This window comes from Hemitrygon akajei, chromosome 2 (genome assembly GCF_048418815.1).
Source record: "Hemitrygon akajei chromosome 2, sHemAka1.3, whole genome shotgun sequence".
NCBI lineage: Eukaryota > Metazoa > Chordata > Chondrichthyes > Myliobatiformes > Dasyatidae > Hemitrygon > Hemitrygon akajei.
In genome coordinates, this window is record NC_133125.1 from 145,730,556 (window position 1) to 145,755,258 (window position 24,703).

A 24,703-nucleotide genomic window follows, 5' to 3' on the forward strand; every position below is an offset into this window, starting at 1 on the left:
CTCACAATGCTCCAAAGAGGCCTCTACAGTGCTTTACAAAGTCTCAACATTACATTCTTGCTTTAATATTTTAGTCCTCTTGAAATGAATGATAACCTTCTTCACCACAGGCTCAACCTACAAATTAACCTTTAGGGAATCCTGCACAATGACTCCCAAGTCCCTTTGCACCTCAGTTTTTTGTATTTTCTCTCTATTTAGAGATTAATCAATCCTTTAATTTCTTCTACCGAAGTGCATGATCATACACTTCAGAAACTGTATTCCAACTGCCATTTCTTTGCCCATTCTCCTAATCTGTCTAAGTCCTTCTGTAACTTCTCTATTTCCTCATAACTACCTGTCCCTCCACCTATCTTCATATTATCTGCAAACTTTGCAACAAAGCCATCAATTCGATCATCCAAATCATTGACATATCACATAAAAAGAATCGGTCCCAACATAGTCCCCTGTGGAACACCAGTAGTCACCAGCAGCCAACCAGAAAAGGCACCCTTGTTCCCACTCTTTGCCTCCTACCAATCAGCTACTGTTTTATCCATGTTAGTATCTATCCTGTAATACCATGGGCTTGTAGCTTGTTAAACAGCCTCGTGTATGACACCTTGTCAATGGCCTTCTGAAAATCCAAGTACACAAAATCAACGGATTCTCCTTTGTTTATCCTGCTTGTTATTTCTTCAAAGAATTCCAACAAATTTGTCAGGCAAGATTTTCCCTTGAGGAAACCATGCTGACTACAGCCTATTTTATCATGTGCCTCCAAGTACCCTAAAACTTGATCCTTAATAATCAAATACAACATCTTCCCAACTACTGAGGTCAGACTAACTGGCCTATAGTTTCCTTTCTTTTTCTTTCTTTTTCAATCTTTTTATTAGTATTAATAATATTATGAACAAAATACAATTAATATATTAATAAAGGGATTACAAACATACAAATTCCCATTACACATGAAGGAATACATAAGCAATGAATACAGTATAAGCAAGTTTTCCCAAAACATGAACCATATAGTATATATATGAACAAGGTAAATCTAGATATTTCATAATATATAATATAAAAAAAGAAAAAAAATATATGCAAAGTTGACTAACCTACTAATCTAATATCTAAGGGAAAAAAAAGGAAGCAAAAAAAGAAAAAAAAACTAAAAAAAAAGAGAAAAAAAAGGGCTGTTTATAGTATCTCACAAGAATACATAAACATCAACGTCGTCAACTCCGATCCTCTCAACATACATACGATTAAAGCTGAAAAAACCAATAAGCTTGGCACAGGGCCATATTACATCATATGAAAATATTGAATAAATGGTCTCCATATCTTTTCAAATTTAATAGAAGTATCAAATACAGCACTTCTAATTTTTTCTAAATTTAGACATAACATAGTTTGAGAAAGCCAATGAAATACCGTGGGAGGATTAATTTCCTTCCAATTCAACAAAATAGATCTTCTAGCCATCAAAGTGAGAAAAGCAATCATTCAACAGGCGGAAGGAGATAAATGGAGTGAGTCCATCATCGGTAAACCAAAAATTGCGGTAATAGGATGGGGTTGTAAATCGATGTTCAATACCTCAGAGATAATATCAAAAATATCTTTCCAATATTTTTTCAAAAGCGGACATGACCAAAACATATGAGTTAAAGACACGATTTCTAATTGACATCTGTCACAAATAGGGTTTATATAAGAATAAAAATGAGCTAATTTATCTTTGGACATATGGGCCCTATGTACAACTTTGAATTGTATTAATGAATGTTTGGCACATATAGATGATGTATTAACTAATTGAAGAATTCTATCCCAATTCTCAATAGGAATAATAAGATTGAGCTCTCTTTCCCAATCATTTTTGGTCTTATCAAAGGGCACCGAACATATCTTCATAATTATATTATAAAGTTTTGATATAATCCCTTTTTGAGAAGGGTTTAATTCAAACAAACTCTCCAAAATATCTGAAGACACAAAATTTGGAAACGTAGGAAGTACCATACTTAAAAAATGCCTAACCTGTAAGTATCTAAAAAAATGAAATCTAGGCAAATTATATTTATTAGATAATTGCTCAAAAGACATAAAACAGTTGTCCGAAAATAAATCAGAAAATCTTAATAAACCCTTAGTTTTCCAAGCCAAAAAAGCTTGATCTATAATTGAGGGGTGGAAAAAACAATTAGATACAATAGGACTATTTAAAACGAATTGAGTCAACCCGAAAAATTTCCGAAATTGAAACCATATACATAAGGTATATTTAACTATCGGGTTGTCAATTCGTTTCGGCAATTTAGAAAGAGCAAAAGGGAGAGATGTCCCTAAAATAGACCCCAGAGCATAACCTGGTATCGATTTAGTTTCCAAACTCACCCAATGAGGGCAAAAAGGACCATCCCATTCTTTCAACCAACATAACAAATATCTAATATTAACTACCCAATAATAAAATCTGAAATTGGGTAATGCCAACCCACCTTCCTTCTTTGTCTTCTGTAAGTATGTTTTACCTAATCTGGGATTTTTATTCTGCCATATATATGAGGAAATTTTTGAATCAACATTAGTAAAAAAAGATTTCAGAATAAAAATTGGTACCGCTTGAAAAATATATAGAAATTTAGGTAAAATAACCATCTTAATAGCATTAATCCTACCTATCAGAGATAAAGATAATGGTGACCACTTAGTAAACAAGCATTTAATCTGATCAATTAAGGGTAGAAAATTAAACCCAAATAATTCTTTATGGTTTTTTGTGATTTTAATCCCTAAGTAAGTAAAAGAGTCATTAACTAATTTAAAAGGTAAAATACCATAGCTTGGGACCTGTCTATTCAAAGGAAACAATTCACTCTTATTAAGATTTAACTTATACCCAGAAAACTCACTAAATTGAGCCAACAATGATAAGACTGCTGGAATAGATTTCTCAGGGTTAGAGATGAATAATAATAAATCATCTGCACACAAAGATACCTTATGAATATCTGTTCCACGATTAATACCCAAAATATCCTGTGATTCTCTGATGGCAATTGCCAAAGGTTCTAAAGCAATGTTAAATAGTAATGGACTAAGAGGACAACCTTGTCTAGTGCCCCGAAATAAATGAAAAAATGGAGATCTTTGATTATTAGTAAACACCGAGGCTACTGGAGTTTGATAAATCAGTTTAATCCAAGAAATAAAGGTCGGACTGAAATTAAACTTCTCCAGCACATAAAATAAGTAAGGCCATTCAACTCTATCAAATGCTTTCTCCGCATCTAATGAAATAACACATTCTGAAGTGGTTTTTTTAAGGCAGGTAGATTTAGAACTGAAACCATTGTTGATTGCAGAACACTTTATGTTTCATTAGCAGAATCAAATGGAAGGGAATTCCATTTCAGCTTCCCTGGCTGAATTGAAAAAATCTGTCTGAGCATTGTCAGTTCAGCAATGGGCTTAACGATGCACTAAGGGACCATGTAGATTGTGGGATCTTACAAGAATATAGAATATAGAATAGTACAGCACATTACAGGCCCTTCAGCCCACAATGCTGTGCTGACCTTCAAACCCTGCGTCACATATAACCCCCTACCTTAAATTCCTCCATAAACCTGTCTAGTAGTCTCTTAAACTTCTCTAGTGTATCTGCCTCCACCACTGACTCAGGCAGTGCATTCCATGCACCAACCACTCCACCCTTTGAGTGAAAAACCTTCCTCTAATATCCCCCTTGAACTTCCCTCCCCTTACCTTAAAGCCATGTTCTCTTGTACTGAGCAGTGGTGTCCTGGGGAAGAGGCACTGGCTATCCATTCTGTCTATTCCTCTTAATATCTTGTACACCTCTATCACTTCTCCTCTCATCCTCCTTTTCTCCAAAGAGTAAAGCCCTAGCTCCCTTAATCTCTGATCATAATCCATACTCTCTAAACCAGGCAGCATCCTGGTAAATCTCCTTTGTACCCTTTCCAATGCTTCCACATCCTTCCTATAGTGAGGTGACCAGAACTGGACACAGTACTCCAAGTGTGGCCTAACTGGAGTTTTATAGAGCTACATCATTACATCGCGTCTCTTAAACTCTATCCTTCGACTTATGAAAGCTAACACCTCATAAGCTTTCTTAACTACCCTATCTACCTGTGAGGCAACTTTCAGGGATCTGTGGACATGTACCCCCAGATCCCTCTGCTCCTCCACACTACTAAGTATCCTGCCATTTACTTTGTACTCTGCCTTGGAGTTTGTCCTTCCAAAGTGTACCACCTCACACTTCTCCAGGTTGAACTCCATCTGCCACTGCTCAGCCCACTTCTACATCCTATCAATGTCTCTCTGCAGTCTTCGACAATCCTCTACACTATCTACAACACCACCAACCTTTGTGTCATCTGAAAACTTGCCAACCCACCCTTTCACTCCCACGTCCAGGTCGTTAATAAAAATCATGAAAAGTAGAGGTCCCAGAACAGATCCTTGTGGGACACCACTAGTCACAACCCTCCAAACTGAATGTACTCCCTCCACCACAACCCTCTGCCTTCTGCAGGCAAGCCGATTCTGAATCCACCTGGCCAAACTTCCCTGGATCCCATGCTTTCTGACTTTCTGAATAAGCCTACCATGTTGAACCTTGTCAAATGCCTTACTAAAATCCATGTAGATCACATCCACTGCACTACCCTCCTCTATATACCTGGTCACCTTCTCAAAGAACTCTATCAGGCTTGTTAGGCATGATCTGCCCTTCACAAAGCTATTCACAAGAAAAAATTTGAAAATGTCTCCTAACTAACGAAGCAGTTGAAATTGCTGTATCAATGGAAACATCAGTCAGAGATGTGATTGAGTTACAGTCAGGGGTGAAAATGAACATCAGGCAGACAAAATCAATGGACTGCACAGGGAAGAGAAAAAGATAGAAAGTCAAGTTGCAGTTTCATAAAAAAGCTCTAATCTGCATGCTGTTGAAGAAAAATCTGATAATGATGAGAGTGACACAGGACTGAGTAGCTTTGAGATTTGCAAAGCTAACAAGAGACAAGCAATCTAGCTTACACCAGATGTGAACAGCAAATTAATTAACATGCAATTGGACACTGACTCAGCTGTTTCAATCATTTCACAAAATAAATTTGAACAGCATTTCAAAGACACAGAACTGAAGCCTGCAGATATCCTACTTAGAAATTACACTGGAGAAAAGATAACTCCTGTGGGAATGACATGCCCCGGTTTAAGATGGCGTCAGTAAAACACAGTGATAACTTGCTGGCAACAAACAAAACTAATACTAACTACTCTATTAATAGCACTTCTGTTAAATCATCACCGCAATCAATAGCCTGCAACTTCCCTTTTGGAGCTGTGCTTTTGAACTGCCTGTATGACAGTGGAGTCTATGGACAACACCAGTGGCCCCAGTACCCAAGAAGGATGGGTCTGTCAGGATGTGTGGTGATTTAAAAGTTACCATCAACCTAATACAGAAAATAGATCAATGCTCTCTGCCCAGGATAGAGGATTGTAATGCATGGTAAGGTTTCACTGCTAATGTAATGGTTTTTTTGCAATGTTCACTGCTGCAGTAATGGTTTCTCTGTAGCAGCAATGTTTGGGTTATGGCTGGAGATAACAGGACTGTGGCTTCATGTTAGCCAATCAGGATATTGTTGCTCTGTCTTGTGATTCTGGAAACAGTTGGTTTTGCGGGCTTTTGCCAGAGGGAGAGAAAGAGATAAAGAGAGAAGACGCGAATGGAGAGATTTGGTAGACCGCTGGACAGGGTGGACTTGGAGCGGGGTCTGATGGTCAGCGATGCTCGGAGGAGACTGATAGTGGAAGAAGGACGACTGAGTGAGCTCCAACTTTGTGCACAGAATGGTTATTATTAAATCCCCTTTTCTTTATAGTTTGTTTCTCTACTAGCCATATAGTCAAAGTAAGAGTTATAAAGCTTAATCATTTAATTACATATTGTGTACTGTTTGTTATTTCGAGGTACTGATTTGTAACAGGGGACACATCACGCAGCATCCACCCAAACGAGATGTCTTAGGTTTGGTCGAGCAGGGGGTTATCACCCCCTATATTAAGCCGCTAGGCAAAGCGAGTGACCCAGGATGTTTTTGCAAACCCTTCTGGAGGAAAACACTTTGACAAAGTGGATTTAGCGGAGGCCTACTTACTGATGGAAATGGAAGACAACTCCAAAGTGTTTCTCACCATGAGCACTCAAAAAGGACTTTATCACTTTAATCTGATTTTTTGGAATAGCATCTGCACCTGCACTCTGGCAGAAAGCCATGGACCAGGTGCTGCAAGGTTGTCCAGGTTCTCAGTGTCACCTGGATGACATCATTGTTACCTGTGAGGACGACAAGGAACAGCTCCAAAATCTCAAGGCAGTGCTAAAAAGATTCAAAGATTATGGGCTCGGAGCACACCAAGACAAGGGTGAATTCTTGAAACCAACCATCCCATTATTGACACACAAAACTCAAGCTGTAGTGGGTGCCCCAAGGCTAAAGGATATGTCACAGTTGTGCTTTTTAAAGGAATTTTCAATTACTTTAACAAGTTCCTTCCAGTCCCTTTCTACCTTCATCCATGACACTTCAAATGCTCCTGATCTTTTCAATAAATTCAAGTTCTTTGGCTCAGTTCACCTTACTTTCACCATACAAAAATTCAACTCCAGATGCTGTGGATCAAAGAATATGTACACAATGCTGGAAGAACTCAGCAGGTCAGGCAGCATCTGTGAGAAAAGAGTAGCCAATGTTTCGGGCCGAGACCCTTCATCAGGAATGGGGGGGAAGAGAGGGCCGAAGCCCAGTAATAGAGATAGGGGAGGGGGAAGGGCTAGAGGTGCCAGGTGGAGAACCAATCAGAGGAAGGATAAAGAGGGGAGGGTATAAGCATGAAAGAACTGTAGAGATAAAGGAGCAGAAAGTTGAAAGGGGAGAGAGGCAGAGAGGGACCTGGGATAGGGGAAGGGGGAGGGGAGGGAATTACCGGAAATTAGAGAATTCAATGTTCATACCACCAGGCTGGAGGCTACCCAGACGGTAGATGAGGTGTTGCTCCTCCAACCTGAGTTTGTTGGAGTAGAGGAGGCCATGTATGGACATATCTAGATGGGAATGAGAGGCAGAGTTGAAGTGGGTGGCAACGGGAGGTCCTGTCTATTGTGACGGACGGAGCGGAGGTGCTCGACGAAGCGGTCCCCCAATCTGCGTCGGGTCTCGCTGATGTAGAGGAGGCCGCACTGGGAGCACTGGATGCAATAGACAACTCCAGCAGACTCGCAGGTGAAGTGTTGCCTCACCTGGAAGGACTGTCTGGGGCCCGGAATGGTGGTAAGGGGGGAGGTGTGGGGACAGGTGTAGCATTTGCGCTTGCAGGGATAAGTGCTGGGTGGGAGTTCTGTGGGGAGGGACGTGTGGACCAGGTAGTCACGTAGGGAACGATCCCTGAGAAAAGCTGAGAGGGGTAGGGAGGGAAAGATGTGCTTAGGGGTGGGATCCTGTTGAAGGTGGTGGAAGTAAGGGTACTCAGGTTGGAGGAGCAACACCTCATCTACCGTCTGGTTAGCCTCCAGCCTGGTGGTATGAACATTGAATTCTCCAATTTCCGGTAATTCCCTCCCCCTCCCCCTTCCCCTATCCCAGGTCCCTCTCTGCCTCTCTCCCCTTTCAACTTTCTGCTTCTTTATCTCGACAGTTCTTTCATGCTTATCCCCTCCCCCTCCCCCCTTTATCTTTCCTCGGATTGGTTCTCCACCTGGCACCTCTAGGCCCTACCCTCTCCCCTATCTCTATTACTGGGCTTCGGCCCTCTCTTCCCCCTCCATTCCTGATGAAGGGTCTCGGCCCGAAACATTGGCTACTCTTTTCTCACGGATCCTGCCTGACCTGCTGAGTTCTTCCAGCGTTGTGTATGTATTACTTTCATCATGGATGTCCAGTCTCCAGACACCATCAGGAAAGTCTCAGAGCTCTCTGCTTCTTTCTGGATCCCAGACTCAACCAGTTCCCTCCACCACCACTCTCCTCCATCTAACAGAAATTGTCCTCACTCTCAGTAGTGTCACCTTTGGTTCCTCCCACTTCCTTCAAACAAGAGGTGCAGTCATGGGTATTCACATTGGTCCCAGTTGTGCCCACTTTTTTCTCAGCGATGTGGAGCAGTCTATGTTCCAAGCCGACAGTCGTGTCCAATTCCCACTTTTCCTTTGCTTCATCAATGACTGCGTTGGTGCTGCTTCCTGCACCCATGCCGAGCTCGTTGACTTCATTAATTTTGCCTCCAACTTCCACCCTGCCCTCAAATTTACCCAGTCCATTTCTGACACCTCCCTCCCCTTTCTTGATCTCTCTGTCTCTGTCTCTGGAGACAGCTTATCCACTGACGTATATTATAAACCTACTGATTCTCACAGCTACCTGGACTATACCTCTTCCTACCCTGTTACTTGTAAAAATGCCATCTCCATCTCTCAATACCTCCGTCTGCACTGCATCTGCTCTCTCCACTGCATCTATTCATACCAGAATGAAGGAGATGTCCTCTTTTCTCACGGATGCTGCCTGACCTGCTGAGTTCTTCCAGCGTTGTGTATGTATTACTTTCATCATGGATGTCCAGTCTCCAGACACCATCAGGAAAGTCTCAAAGCTCTCTGCTTCTTTCTGGATCCCAGACTCAACCAGTTCCCCTGCACCACCACTCTCCTCCGTCTAGCAGACATTGGGGAGAAAGAGAAGTGAGGAGGAAAGTCAGGTAGAAGAAATCGATGGAAGATGGGAACAAGAGTGAGAGACTGAAAGATGGAAAAGAATGAGAGAGAGAGAACTGAGAGAGAGAGAGTGGCGGAGGAGAAGAGGAATGGTGCGAGGATATAGCTGAAGGGGGAGTAAGAAGCGTGAGAGAGATAGCGCAAGCGAGGGAGAGAAAAAAGTTGGACAGAGAAGGAAAGGGACAGAGGGACAGTCTAACAAAACTTCCATTAATGCCCCCCACTTCTCTGTTCCCCATCCCCTTTTTCCTCTCTCATCTTATCACCTTCCCTGCCCATTGACTCCCTCTGGTGCTCCTCCCCCTTTTTCTTTCTTCAATGGCTTTCTGTTCTCTGTTATTAGATTTCCTCTTTAGCCATCCCTGTATCTCTTTCACCAATTTCCCAATTCTTCACCCCTCTCCCCCCTGACCACATTCCCCCCTCCCGGTTTCATCTCTCACCTTGTGTTTCTCCCTCCCTCCCCAACCCTCTAATTCTGACTCCTCACCTTTTGTTCTCCAGTCCTGCTGAAGGGTCTCGGCCCGAAACATCGACTGTGCTCTACTCCATAGATGCTGCCTGGTCTGCTGAGTTCCTCCAGCATTTGTGTGTGTTTCGTGCCAAACCTGGCTACTGTACTTTGCCGCTTGAACTTATTACTACAGATTGGGAAGAAACGGCAATGGGCAAAGCAGTGTGAGGTGTCTTTCCACCGTACCCTCAGACACTGTACTCACACATTATGATCCACAGTGAAGGTTGCCTGAGACGCCTCATGTTTTAGTATATGGTGCAGTCATATCACACGTCATGAGTGATGGAAATGAGTGCCCATAGTCTTTGCAACATGTTCCCTTACCAACACAGGTAAATATTACACACAGATTGACAGAGAGGAGTAAATACCTGAAAAATCTACAAAAGAGAACACTATCACAGCAGCGTTCAGTCAGGACAGACTGGAGAACTCATCTGCTGAGGTGTTATGGGTGTAAGTGAGTAATAAGAAAGGTCTGACCATGTTATTGGGGCTTTATTACAGACCACCGAACAGTGCGAGAGATTTAGAGGAAATTGGATTAGACAATTTCTTTGTGGAAGAGGCTAGAGAGTGATAGGAGATGTTTGCCTCTCTGACTGCAGGCCTGTGACTAGCAGAGTGCCTCAGGGATCTGTACTGGGTCTGCTGTTGTTTGTCATCAATATCAATATCTTGATAATAATGTGGTTAACTGCATCTCTAAGTGTGTGAATGACACCAAGATTGGGGGTGTAGTGGACAGATATTTGAATCAGATATCTGAATGGTTGACAAACCCATGAGCAGAACCTTGCTATCCTTCTTTTCTGATACTATCTACTTCTGTAACTTACAGTAATTCTTAATGTTGTGCACTGGACTGCAAACTTCATGACTTGTGTCAGTGATAATAAGTTTGATTCTGATTTCAATTTTGTCATAAAGACTGGTATAGAAGGATCTACAGATCCTCAGTATGGCTGTGTGTGAGGACGCTACTAAACCTGCTCCCCCACCCCTCACCACCACGCTCTGACCCCACCCAGCACAACTGCACGGACAGTCGTCTGTGGCTTTCACACCTCACTCTGTGAGCCTACAGCAGAAAGTGCGAAAATTCACAGCTTCTTCACTAACACACTGATGCACGCACTCCTCCCACTGAAGCATTAAAATAGATCAGGGCCTTCTGTTAGTGATATAGGGTCACTGAGCAATACAGCACAGCACAGACCCTTCAGCCCATCCAGTCCATGCTGTCTATGGTGCTCAATCAGTTAGTCCCAAGTTCCTGCATCCGGCCCATACCTAATGTACCTGCACCTTAAGTGCATACGCTCATTCTTTTTTTTAAACTTTTTTTTATTGTTTTCAAATAGTTACAGAATAAATGTGTATGAGAAAAAAAAATGTTACCCAGCCCCCCTCCCCTTAACCCCTCCCCCCTAACATCCCTATTAAAAAAAAAGAAAGAGAAAAAAAAAGGAATGCCTGGATATTGGAGGGTCCCCACACGCTCCACGGAGTTCGTAATAACTTTAGTGTATGCATTTATTTCTTTCCCCAAGTAACCAATTATTTCATCTTCGGAGCACCTATATATTTAATCCTGTCTTTTGTAAATAAGGGCGCCAAATTTTCAAAAATGTTTCATATTTATCTCTTAAATTGTAAGTGATTTTTTCAAGTGGAATACAGCCATAAATTTCGTTCTTCCAACGATCTATACTTAGATATGTATCCGATTTCCAAGTCACTGCAATAGCTTTTTTGGCTACTGCCAATGCAATTTTTATAAATTCTTTCTGATATTTATTCAATCTGGATATCGGTTTTATCCCTTCAATATTACCTAGTAAAAGTAATATTGGGTTGTGTGGAAGTTGTATTCCAATGATTTGTTCCAGTAAAACTCTTAAATTTGTCCAAAAAGGTTGAATTTTAGAGCAAGACCAAGTAGAATGTAAAAAAGTACCAATTTCTTGGTTACATCGAAAACACTGATCAGATAGATTTGGGTTTAATTTGTTTATTTTTTGTGGTGTAATATATAGTTGATGTAAAAAATTGTATTGCACTAATCTTAATCGAACGTTTATTGTATTTGTCATACTCTCAAGACATAGTCTTGACCAGTTTTTTTCTTCAATTTTGATATTCAAATCACTTTCCCATTTTTGTCTTGACTTATGGACTCCTTGTTTAATTCATACGCTCATTCTTGATCTATAAGCTAATCTTATGTAAACACGTCCTCAGTCAGTCAGTTAGTTATTTCAATATTGTGTTTTATAGGGTTGCATTTCTTAATTTTTTTGGTCTCTTTATTGTGTTTAAAGTTCAAAGTAAATTTATTGTAAAATACATGTGCAACTCTGTCACTGTATACAACACTGAGCTTCATTTTCTTGTGTCAATACTCAATAAATCCAATAACCACAGAGATTCATTGAAAACCCCACCAAAGGGGTGGACAACCAGTGTGCTAAAGACAACAAGTAATAATAATAATAATAATAATAATAATAATAAAAATAAATAAATATCATGAAAGAACATGAGATGAAGAGTCTATGAAGTGAATCTTTGGGTTATGGGAACAGTTCAGTGATGGGGTGAGTGAATTTATCACCTTTGGTTCAAGAGCCTGGTGGGTGAGGGGCAGTAACTATTCCTGAATCTGAGTCCCGAGGCTCATGGACCTTCTTCCTGCTGGCAACAGTGAGAAGAAAGCATAAGCTGGGTGGTGGGTGTCGTCGATGATGGATGCTGCTTTCCTGTAACAATGCTCCATGTAGATGTGCACAACAGTGGGGAGGCTTTACCCGTGATGGACTGGGTCGTTATCACTACTTTTTGTCGGATTTTCCATTCAAGAGCATCGATGCTTCCTACAGGCATGAAGCTGCACACATCTCCGCCAGACATTTTATCGATTTGTAGCTGTCGTGCGGAACCTTCACACATTTCCATGGAAGTAGAGGTGCTGCCATGCTTTCTTTGTCATTGTACTTGCGTGCCGGGCCCAGGACAGCTCCTCCAGAATGATAACACAGATGAACCTCTCCACGTCGGATGCCCCAATGAGGACTGGCTCATGGACCTCTGGTTTCCTCTTCCTGAAGTCTATTTTCAGTTCTTTGGTCTTGTTGACATTGATTAAGATGTTGTTGTTGTGATTCAGCCAAATTTTCATTCTCCCTCCTATATGCTGATTTGTCATCACCTTTGATTTGGCCTATGACAGTGGTGTCATCAGCAAACTTGAATATGGCATTGGAGCTGTGCTTAGCCTCACAGTCATAAGTATAAAGTGAGTAGAGCAGGGAGATAAGCACACATCCCCATGGTGTACCTGTACTGATGCAGATTGTGGAGGAGATGTTGTTGCCAATCCACACTAACTGGGGTCTGCAAGTGAGAAAATCGTTGATCCAATTGCTGTGCTGCATCTGATGAGAGTAACAAGCAAGACCACGAAGTTGAATTGTGACTTCAGGAGGCAGAAGTCAGGAGAACACACACCTGTCCTCATTGAGGGCTCGGTGGTGAAAAGGTAAGCAGTTTCACGTTCCAGGGTGTCCAATGATCTCTCTTGGGCTCAATACAGATAAGACACAGGAAGCTCTACTTCATTGAACGTTAGAGGAGATTTGATGAAGACTCTTGCAAATTTTCTACCGATGTTCGGTAATGAGGATTCTGACTAGTTTACAGAGGCTCCACTGTGCATGATTGATAAAGGCTGCATAGTGTTATAGAGTCAGTCAGCTCCATCACAGCTACAACCGTTCAAACCATCAAGGACACCATCAAGACATGGCACCTCAAGAAAGTGGCATCCGTCATTAAGGGCCCTCACCTTCCAGGACATGACCTCCTCTGTTAATCTCCATTTACTAGAGCTCCACTCAGCTCTGTCTTATTTTTTAATGTAACTTATGTTTATACTTTCTTATTTCTCTTCTATTATATGTATATCTGCGCACCAGTAATGCTACTGTGACACTGTAATTTCCTTTGGGACCAACATTTTTTCATTAGTGCATCAGGGAGGAATACATGAACCTGAAGACTCACATTCAACACTTTAAACAGCTTCTTCCCATCCGCCATCAGATTTCTGAACGATCGATGAAGCCGTGAACACAACTGTGTTATTGCTCTTTCCACTGTTTATCTATCTCTCTATCCACTCAGTAACAGTAACTTTGTTTATGTCTTCACCTGTACCACTGCCACAAAACAACAAACTTCACGACATTTCTCTGTGATAGTAAACCTGATTTCATTCTGAATATTTTACCCTCTTTACCCACTTCGTTCATCAGCCCATTCCATATTCTCACTACCGTCTGTGTGAAAATTTGCCTCTCAGATCTCTTTTAAATCTTTCCCTTCTCTCCTTAAACCTATCCCCCCCTAGCTCTGGACTCTAGCCTGGGGAGATGACTTTTACCATCTCTGCTCTGTATGCCTGTCAGATTTTTAAGCTAGTTTATCAGATTGCCCCTTATCTCCCAACATTCAAAGTTGTAAAGACCTGGCCTGGCCAATTTGTGTAGAGATAAGTGCAGGCCCATATCAAATTATTGTCAGATCGTGAATACAACTTGGATAGGAACTATTCAGCAATTTCCTGCTTGTTTGACTTTAAAAAATGCATCACTTCACTCTTATTTACATTGAAGTTCATTTGCTGCTCTTTGCCCCATTTCAGTTTCTAACCAATATTCCTCTGTAACCTACAATAATCTTCACTATCAAAAACAGTTCCTAATTTGTATTGCCTGCCGCTAGATGGTTGTATGTTTGAAGCAGCTGTTCATGAACATAATGGTGTGACACTTCAGGCTTCTGCATTAACTGCAGATGGGAGCTGTGAGAAGAAGGCTTGGTCCATATGCTGGGGATCTCTGATAATAGAATCAGAATCAGCATCAGGTTTATTTTCATGGTCAAGAGGTTCAGTTGTTGCTCAGACCAAACATCAAAGTGGGGATGAAATGTGATCTAAATGGCTTTGAGCATGGAATACTCATTGGTGCCAGACAGGGTGGATTGAGTATCTCAGAAACTGCTGATCTCCTGGGATTTTCAGTCTTTAGAGTGCACAAAGAATTGTGTAATAAACACAATAATCCTGTGAAAGGCAGTTCTGTGGACAAAAACACCTTGCTAATATGAGAGGCTGGTGGAGAACAGCCAGACTGAGTGAAGCTGACAAGAGGTTTAATTAATCTTTGGAGAAATAATGCTTGTGGAGAATCAAAACAGACCAAAACTAACCAATGTTTTTAACAAAGGACCCTGCTGGGGTAGGGCCGTTCAAACAGACCGTGAGGCGGAAGGACATCTTAATAAACCAGTGATGGAAACATAATTGTTTCTCAGTCACTCCACAATGCAGCAAAGGCACAACAGCACTGACAGCAGGGTGTGACGATGCGTTCAATCCCGTCCCCTGGAAAGAGCAGCCAGCAGAATGTTGTCTTTCACTGGACTGATAAAATCAAACCTTATCACCCTCGCAAACCCTTGGGCTAATGATTGGATACAAAGAGGGAAGATGGTGCTGGAAGTGGGAGGAACACAGAATCCAAGGACAACCGATGGAGCAAACAACATTTTGCCTCCCATAGTTTCCTGGTGGCCACCCTGTGGACTGGGGGTACTTCCCTGACATTCTCTCTGTTCTCTCTGCCCAGGATGTGGTTCTGCTTTCATCATAACAGAGAGCTGCTTAACTGAAGGAGGGGGCAGGACTGGTGCGATCAGATGCTTATAAAGGCCTTCAGCAGTTCTGCAGCAAGGTAGACCAAGACTCAAGGCAAGAGAGAGCATGGCGTCCACCAAACTGGTACAGCTGAGCTGAGCTCACCAAAGTGATGCTTTAATCACTTGGTTCTTTCTGCCTGTCTAACATCTTGTTGATTTATTTTACAGAGATATCTGGTGTGTTTAATCCTCCTTCACACATGGACATCGGAAAGTCTTGGAGAAGATTTCCAGGTGAGAACAAAATCCCCCTCTCTCCATCTTGTTCCCAGCCTTCCTTTGTATCCACTCCTCTCTCATTTCCTCTCTCTGATTCCTGCCTCTGTTTCTCTATTTGTGGGGTTGGATTATGATATGGGGACAAACACAAAGCCATTCATGACAGTGGGAAAATAGAAAAAGAAATGTTTTAAGTGATGATGTTCATGGGGAGCTGGGAGGCTTTGGACACCAATCAGTGAAAGCTAACACACACGTCCAGTGAGCAATTAGCAAGACAAGTAGCATTTCACTGCCAGAGGATCTGAGAACAAGAGGAGAGACATTTTGCTCCAATTACTTAATGCCCTTGGGAGACTGACATGGAAACTATTGATTTATTTATGAGATATAGCACAGACTAAGCTCTTCCGGCTCTTCGAACTGCCCCTGATTTAACCCCAGCCTAATCATGGGACAATTTACAGTTACCAATTAACCTACCAACCAGTACATCCTTGGATTGTGGGAGGAAACTGGAGCCCCCGGAGGAAACCCGTGCGGTCACAGAGAGAACGTAGAAACTCCTTACAGACAGCAGGAGCTGAACCCGGGTCCCTGACACAGTAAAGCACTGTGCACCACACCTGTCTGCTCTCCTTTATTAAGGAGCAAGTTTGCAGGAATACAGGGAAAGTTCACTAGTTCGACTCCTGGGGTCGAAAGTCGGTTTTGTGAGGAGGAATTAAACGAATAGCTCTCAGCTGTAGAAGATCCTTCGGAGTTTGGACACAGAAGACGTGGGGAATAGTTCTTACCCCAGTGGCACATCAGAATCAGAATCAAGTTTTTATTATCACCAGCATATGCCATGAAATTTATTGTTTTGTGGCAGCAGGACTGTGCAAGGCATAAAACGTTACCATAAGTTACAATTAGGAATATGTTAAACATAAATAAATAGTGGAAAAAGAGAGCAAAATAGTGAGGTAGTGTCATGGGTTTATGGACCATTCAGAAATCTGATGGCAGAAGGGAAGAACAGTTTCAAAAACTTTGAGTGTGCATCTTCAGGCTCCTGTACTCCTCCACGATGGGAGTAATGAGATGAAGGAATGTCCTGGAGGCAGATACGAAAGTGACATTTAAAAAGAATCCGGACAGATACACATTCACAACAAATGGAGGGTGTGGATCATATTCAGACTGAAGAGATTTAGCTAGCACAGATGATGGGCTGAAGGGCCTTTCCCTGGGCTCTCCTACATTCTGCCAAGGCGGTGGAGGGGTATGGGGGTTGGTGCAGAAGGGTGCGATGATGTATCTGATCAGCTGTGGTGACCCTGACTGGCTGATCGTGTTGTGAGACGCTCAGGGTTACAGCCTCCCCACTGTGGATAATCGTCTCCCCGTCTGCCCCCACTCACTCTCTTTTTGAACCTGTTGTCATGGCCACTCTCCTCGAGGAACCAGTCCTTGACCCCTGACGATCCACTGGGCAGTCCCTCAACTCCATCTCTTGTCCACTGTGGAGCATCCTTCCAAACCTGTGCCTGCCTTCGATGGGAATTTGTTTAGAATCCGCCCGGCAGCTTCCTGCCCTCCAAAACCTTGTGGGACATCTCAGAGGCCCAGATCAGGACCTGAGGAAAGGGTGACCACTTCTCTGTGGAGTCTGTAGCAGATGAGACCACTGTCCATTCCACACACCCTCAGCTGGGGCAACTGCCTTCACCTGATCCCTCCCTCCCCCCACAACGACCCCCCACCCCAGCTCTCTACCTCACCCTGTAGCAGCATTGTTTCCTCTGGTGTTCTCCAGGTACCTGTTCCTACCCTCTCCCCTGCCACACCTTCCCCCAGGCCCAGCTCAGGTACCCATCCGTGCTCACTGTACACACACCCCCACCCCTCTCCTGGAGCCCTGTGCTCTCTCTGAATTAACACCTGGGTCTGACACCCGGCACAGGGAGGCAGCCATTTCCACAGATCAGCTATCGTTCAGCTGCTCAACACCATTCCCTGGACATGCTTTCAGTATACAAGCTCTCTGGTCCTTCCTTCCAGTTTGTCCTGAACCATCCCCCTGACCGGGCTTTGGCCACAGCCGGGCATTTCAACCTGTGTCGTCAGTCGTTCCAGACAGAGGGTATGGGCTATGTGCTGGGCTACCAATTAATGCTGAAAGGTTGCCACTGGTCAGCACGAAGCGGTTGAAACGAATGGCCTGTTTCCATGTGGTACGTTTCTGTGTTCACTCAGACAACCCATGTCCACTCTGACACAGGGCTTTCCGTAGTCCATCACCATCACTCCCTTAGTTAGCAGCTCATGGTTTCTGCTCTGCCTCTCTTCCTGTCCTCTCTCTCTCTCTCTCTCTCTCTCTCTTTCAGAAACCCCATCACCTGGGCCCCACCCTGAGACACCCCACCCCAGGTACCCCAAGAAGACTTTTCATCTCCAGACACCAACCTTCAGGTCCTTCACGCCAGACTCTTCACCCCCAGACCCCCACTGCAAACCCTTCACCCCCAGACCCATCACCCCAGAAGCTTCACCTCCAGACCCCTCACTCCAAGACACTTCACCCTCAGACTCCCACTCCAGACCTGTCATCCAGATTCTTCACTTTCAGACACACCCTGAAGATTCCCGAAGCCGACACATCATCCTGAGCAGGACGAAGATCAGAAATGCTGCTGATGTAAACTGTATGAACGTGTTTTTGTTTTAGATGTCTGACTTTGAAACACCTGGACAACAGAATGTTTTGGAGTTTCTCCAGCAGGCAGTGAACAAACTGAGACCCGGGTCCAGTCTGTGTCCAAGTAAGTTGACTTACACAATAAGGTTTAACTGTAATAAAAGCAGAAAATGTCAGTTTGCAGTGTCAGTAATGAGGGGAACAGAGTTAATGTCCCAGGTTAAAGATCTTACATCACAGCTAGGAAAAGTTCAAATAAAGCAAGACTGAGATATTTGTACAATGGTTAATCACCAGTGACGTGCTAGCTGACCGGAGGATAGTGAAAGTAATGATTTTATTTCAGAATGGTGACAACCAAAGACCGGGGAAATATAGGCCAGTAAGTCTGACATCTGTGCAGTAGCTAGTAAGTTACTGGAGAAGATTCTGAGGGATAAGATACACAGACATTTGGAAAGGCAGGAGTTGATTAGGTGTAGTCAGCATGGCTTTGTGCATAGACAATCATGTCTTACAGACTTAATTGAGCTTTTTCACCAAGAAAGTTGATGAGGGTAGGGCAGTAAATAAGACCATAATAAGACCATAAGACATAGGAGCAGTATTAGGCCATCGGTCCCATCGAGTCTGCTCCACCATTCAATCATGGCTGATCCTTTTTTCTCTCTTGTGCAACCCCATTTCCCGGTCTTCTCCCGGTAACCTTTGATGCCATCTTCAGTCATGAACCTATCAATCTCTGCCTTAAATACACCCAACAACCTGACCTCCACAGCTGCCTCAGGCAACAAATTCTACAAATTCACCGCCATTAGGCTAAAGAAATTTCTCCGCATCTCTGCTTTGAAAGGGCACCCCTCTATTCTGAGGCTGTGCCCTCTAGTCCTAGACACTGCCACCATCTACTCTGTCTATGCCTTTCAACATTCAAAAGCTTTCAATGAGATACCCCCCTCGTCCTTCTAAATTCCAGTGAGTACAGACCCATCGGCATCAAACATTCCCCATTTGATAACACTTTCATTTCTGGAATCATCCTTGTGATCCTTCTCTGGACCCTCTCTGATGCCAGTACAACTTTTCTAAGATGACGAGCCCAAATCTGTTCACAATACTCAAGGTGAGGCCTCATCAGAGTCTTATAAAGCCTCCGCATCACAACCTTGCTCTTGTATTCTAGACCTCTTGAAATGAATGGTAGCATGGCATTTGTTCTTCCTCACCACTGACTCTACCTGCAAGTTAACCTTTAGGGTGTTCTGCTCAAGGACTCCCAAGTCCCTTTGCATCTCAGATTTTTGGATTTTCTCCCCATTTAGAAAATAGTCTGCATATTTATTTCTACTACTAAAATCCATGACCATGCATTTTCCAACATTGTATTTCATTTGCCACTTTCCTGCCCATTCTCCTAATCTTTCTAAGTCCTTCAGCATCCTACCTGTTTCCTCAACACTACCGTCCCCTTCACCATTCTTTGCATCATCTGCAAACTTGGAAACAAAGCCATCTATTCCATCATTGATATATAGCATTAAAAGAAGTGGTCCCAACACCAGCCCCTGCGGAACAACGCTAGTCACTGGCGAATGTAATTTCTATTGACTTAGTAAGGCTGATTTGGAAAGTTAGGTTGGATAAATCCAGGGAGAATTGACTAAATGTGTATGTAATTGGCTTGATGGTATAAAGCAGGGAGTGATCCCAGAAGATTTATTGTTGAACTGGAGCCCCATGTCTAGTGGTGTGCTTCAGGGGTTGGGCTGTGCTCATTGTTGTTTGTCATCTGTATCCAACGATTGGGAAAAGAATGGTCAACACGCGATGAGTAAGTTTGCAGATTACTCTAACAAAGGAGATTCATGGACAATGAAGGTTGTCAAAAATTGCAGGGTTGGGGATCAGCTGAGTAAGTACACCAAGGAATGGCAAATTGAGATTAATTCAGTGAGGGCAATATTTGTATTTTGGAAAGTCAAATTCAGGTAGAAAATTCACAGTGAAAGGTAGAGCCCTGGGTGATGTTATGGAACAGGAGGACCATGGAAGGAATGTGTATAGTTCAGAGAATAATATGGTTTTAGCATGCTGACCTTCATAACGCAGAGCAGTAAGTAAGGAGGGAGTAGGGAGGTCAAGGTGCAGTTGTGAAGACACAGATCAGGCCACACTTGGAGTATTATGTTCTGTTTTGGTCATCCTGCTCTAGGAAAGATGTTATTAAGGTGGAAAGAGTGCAGAAACAATCCACTAGGATGGTGCCAGGACCTGAGGGACTGAGTTAAAAGGAAAGACTAAGACTTTATTCTTTAGACGCTAGGAGACTGAAAGATGGTCTAATAGACCGTGAAGAATTTCAAGAGAGGCATAGATAGGGTGAATATATTGAAGCTTTTCCAGGAGTTGGAGAATGAAGAACTAGCAATAAGGTAAAAGAGAAAAGGTGAAAGAGGAACATGAGGGACAACTTTTTCACACAAGGGGTAGTATCCATGTGCGGTGAGCTGTCAGAGGCAGTAAATGTGGCAGTATGATGTCAACTTTTAAAAGAGTTGGACCGGTACATGGATTGGGATGTTAGAGGTTCATGTACCCATCCACTGTCATGCAGGACTAGCTTGGACGGGCACCTTGGTCAGCATAGACCAATTTCCATAGTGTTCCCGCATTGCATGACAATGATTCCAAGTGCAGGGAAGTCAAATATGGAAAAGAAATACAGAGCAAGTGGTAGAGCAGAAGGGAATGTTGATAGACGTGGTGGGCAAGGGGTCAAAGACTGTGGTTCCTTCAAAGCATTAGCATAGGTAGGTAGGCTGGTGTAGAAGGTGTGTGACATGCTTGCCTTCAAAGATTGGGCATAGAATATAAACTTGGGACATTATGTTGCAACTTTACAAAGCCGTGGTTAGCCTACTCAGATTATTGAATGCAGTCTGATCACCTGCGGGGAAGATATGATTCTGTCAAAAAGTCATAGAATCATAGAAAAGTACAACATAGAACAGACCCTTTGGCCCATCTCATCTGTGCCAAACCATTTAAGCTGCCTAGTCACATCAATTTGCTCCTGGACCATAGCCCTCAATACCGCTGCCATTCATATACCTATCCAATCTTCGGAAACATTGAAATTGAGCTCACATAAGCCACTTGTACTGGCAGCTCATTCCACACTTTTACCATCCGTTGAGTGAAAATGAAAACAGGAGATGAGATGTTATGTTGAAGTTATCTAAGACATTGGTGAGGCCTAATTTGGAGTATTGTGTTCTCCTGAAACATTTCACCTTCCACCCTTAACCCATGATCCACCCAACCATAGTAGAAAAAGTCTGCTTGCATTTACCCTGTCTGAACCCCTCATAAAATTCTGTATACCTCTATCAAATTTCCCCTCAGTCTTCTACATTCCAAGGAATAAAGTCCTAACCTAATCTATCTTTCCTTGTAACTCGGGTCCTCCAGACCTTGCAATATCCTTGTAAATTTTCTCTGTACATTTTCAACCGTATTTATATCTTTCCTGCAGGTAAATGACCAAAATTGCACACGATACTCCAAATTAGGCCTCACCAATGTCTTCGACAACTTCCACATAATGTCCCATCTACCGTTCTCAATACTTTGATTTATGAAAAACTCTCTTGAAAACCCTCTCTATCTGTGTCACAACCTTCAGTGAGTTATGGACGTGTACTTCCAGATCATTTTCTCGAACACTTCCTCAGAGCCCTACCGTCCTCTATGTGAGACCTACCCTGGTTGGTCCTACTGAAGTGCAACACCTCACACTTGGCTGCATTAAACTCTGGGGAGGTTGCAGAGGAGATTCTCCAGGTGATTGGTGAATAGTTAATTATTGTCAGAGAAACATAAGGATAGCTAAGTGCCGGATCTCACAGAAGATTAGTGTGGCCATCTATGCGTGAAGCCACAGGAGATGGGAAAGTTTTTTAATATTTACCATTAGCTTTTACTGTGCAGAATATGCTGGATACTAAATAAATGTTGGAAATGAGGGACATTGTACATCCAACCAGGGAGGAGGTATTGGCAGCCTTACAGATCATTAAGGATAAATCCCAGGGCTTGACCAAGTACATCTTGGACCTTGTGGGAAGATGGAGAAGAATTAGCCCTTTTCAGTTCCCTTGTGGAGATATATTTGTATCATCTTTAGCCACTGGTGAAGGTCTCAAAGACGGGAGGGTGGCTAATGTAACTTTATTTAAGAAGGGCAGCAAAGACAAGCCAAGAAACTATAGACCAGTAAGTCTTGTCATCAGCATTGGATAAGTTACTGGAGGGGATTCTGAGCGACGGGATATTGTTTTGATATCCAAATGAGTTTGGATAGACAATGTGCAGTCGGCCCAGTTTTGTGTGCAGGAAATCATGTCTGAAAAATGTCTTGTGATTTGAAGACATAACCAAGATGACTGATGAGAATGGGGCACTGGATGTTGTCTATATGGACCCTAGCAAGGCTTTGACATGATCTCTCATGACAAGCTGGTTGGAAAGGTTAGATCATGTGGGATCCAGGAGGAGATAGCAGATTGGATTAATAATTAGCTCGGAGGTAGTAGCAGAGGGTGATGTTTCTCAGAGTGGAGGCCTGTGGCTAGTGGTGTATCAGAGGGGTCAGTGCTTGGACCTTTCTGGCTTGATTAGTGAGTCTGCAGATGATACTACAATAGGTGATGTCATAGTCTCTGAAACAGATTATGGAAAGTTACAAGAGGATCTTAATAGCTGGATAGGTGGGTTGAAGATTGAAAATCCAGTTAGATGAGAGGTATTGCATTTTGGGGTATCAAACCAGGGTAGGACTTATATAGTGAACAGTGGGGCATTGAGAAGTGTTGTAGAGCAGGGAGACCGAGGAAATGGGCCTGGGGTAAAGTGATAGAGAAAGATATTAGAATATAGGATAGAGAAAGGTAACATGAAAGGTGATAGATTAAAGGGAAATGAGTGTGTAGGGGCATAAGAATGCCCTGGGAGCTAGCATTGACTCAATGGGCCAAACAACCTTATAGAGGTAGACAGACCTTACTTGTCCAATACTCTGAGAGTCGCTGTCTCCACCACTGATGTCACAAGCTGATATGATCATCTGATATGGTCCCTTGCTTTCACCCACCATTGTTGGAACTGCTTCTGAGATTGTAAAGCTTCAAGGTCATCTCCATCATGCTGTCTTTCAGGTGCTGAAATTGTCTTTGATGTCCAGCTCCAAGGAAAAGGGCATACTGTGAATCCAACAAATCCCATCATCTACGACATAGTCAATGTGAACAAGGGTAATGGCTACAATCGCACAACTGGGAAGTTCATCACCCCGAGATGTGGTCTGTTTTTCTTCAGCTACTCGTCACTCCCGGGCAGAGGGAAACAAACCGATGTTAAGCTCATGAAGAATAACAATGTAGTTAGTTTGATCCACAGTGTCCTGCCCAACAATAGTTCCCAGCTGTCCATGAGAAACATAATCCTTGAACTCCACAAAGGGGATGAGGTGTGGGTGCAACTGGCCACTGGGACCCTGTGGAGTAATACAGGTTCCCTCAGCTTCCAGGGCTTCCTACTAGGGCGGTTGGATGACTAAGCATGCTTTGCCTCTGTAAAACCTTCGTGCACTGCAGCTGAGAATGCTTGACCCAGGCAGGTCTGTTATTGAATAAACAAGAAATGCTCACTGGGAATAAGATTAGCTAATGCATGAAGTGAGACAGGAAGACACACAAGCATTGGCCAGCAATAGATGAGAACTGGAACATTGTCTTTGTTAAAGCGTCTGAAGGCACAAAACTGGAAATACACCTCCCGGGAGTAGGAGACGATCACTCAGGCCATCCAGCCTGACCTGTGGGTTGTGCTGAGCCCAACCTCAGAAAACATGGTCCCAGACCTTCACCATTATACTCTGTAAGGATATTGTATCCTTTTGTCATCTTTGAACACCGACAAATTACCACCTGTTAATAAAAAGCTCTTTTGGGTTTTTGTCTCCTGAACTGACTTCCCACATTATATTCCAACCACCATGCTGTTACTGTTCCCAGTCTGTTTTCTTCACCCTGAAGTCTCTCTGCATCCTCCTCATAGCTCCCACTGATATCTGACGTATTCAGAACGTGACCATATCCTGTGGTGAGCATCCACACCTCTCTTCTAACATGCCACCATCCATGTGTAATCCATGAATTACGTACGGATGATGATCCCGCAAAGGTTACTCTAATGACTGTAATTTCACTGGCTGATGTAGCTGACTGCTGAATCTGTGAATGCAAAATTAAATGCTTTTTTGGATCAAATATTCTGTTGTGTTCTTTGACTTTCATTATTTTCACAATTTACTGTTAATTTGATCACATATGTAAATCTGATCTATGACTTGCTGAAAACCTCACTTAATCTCCCAATTCAGTGTAAACATGAGGAAATCTGTAGATGCTGGAAATTCAAGCAACACACACAAAATACTGGTGGAATGCAGCAGGCCAGGCAGCATCTATAGGAAGAAGGATAGTCGACGTTTCAGGTCAGGACTAACTGAAAGAAAAAATAGTAAGAGGTTTGAAAGTGGGAGGGGGAGGGAAAATGTGAAATGATAGAAGACCGGAGGGGATGGGTTGAAGCTAAGAGCAGGAAAGGTGATTGGCAAAAGGGATACAGAGCTGGAGAAGGGAAA

The 24,703-nt window shown here is 42.9% G+C and overlaps 1 protein-coding gene across 2 annotated transcripts in view; it reads left to right on the forward strand.

Moving 5' to 3' along the window:
* Window positions 1–24,326, forward strand: part of LOC140716482 (complement C1q tumor necrosis factor-related protein 3-like) — a 77,632-nt gene extending 53,306 nt beyond the window's left edge. Inside the window, exons 1-4 of one of the 2 annotated variants that reach the window (XM_073029262.1) lie at window positions 15,111–15,177; window positions 15,264–15,329; window positions 18,028–18,121; window positions 23,214–24,326. In XM_073029262.1, coding sequence (XP_072885363.1) covers window positions 15,160–15,177; window positions 15,264–15,329; window positions 18,028–18,121; window positions 23,214–23,614 — 579 coding nt within the window. In that variant the 5' untranslated portion in view covers window positions 15,111–15,159 and the 3' untranslated portion in view covers window positions 23,615–24,326. Of the gene's footprint in view, window positions 1–15,110; window positions 15,178–15,263; window positions 15,330–18,027; window positions 18,122–23,213 lie in introns of those variants that run through there. The other variant, XM_073029271.1, reaches the window with a different exon arrangement.
* The last annotated feature ends 377 nt before the right edge of the window (window positions 24,327–24,703 follow it).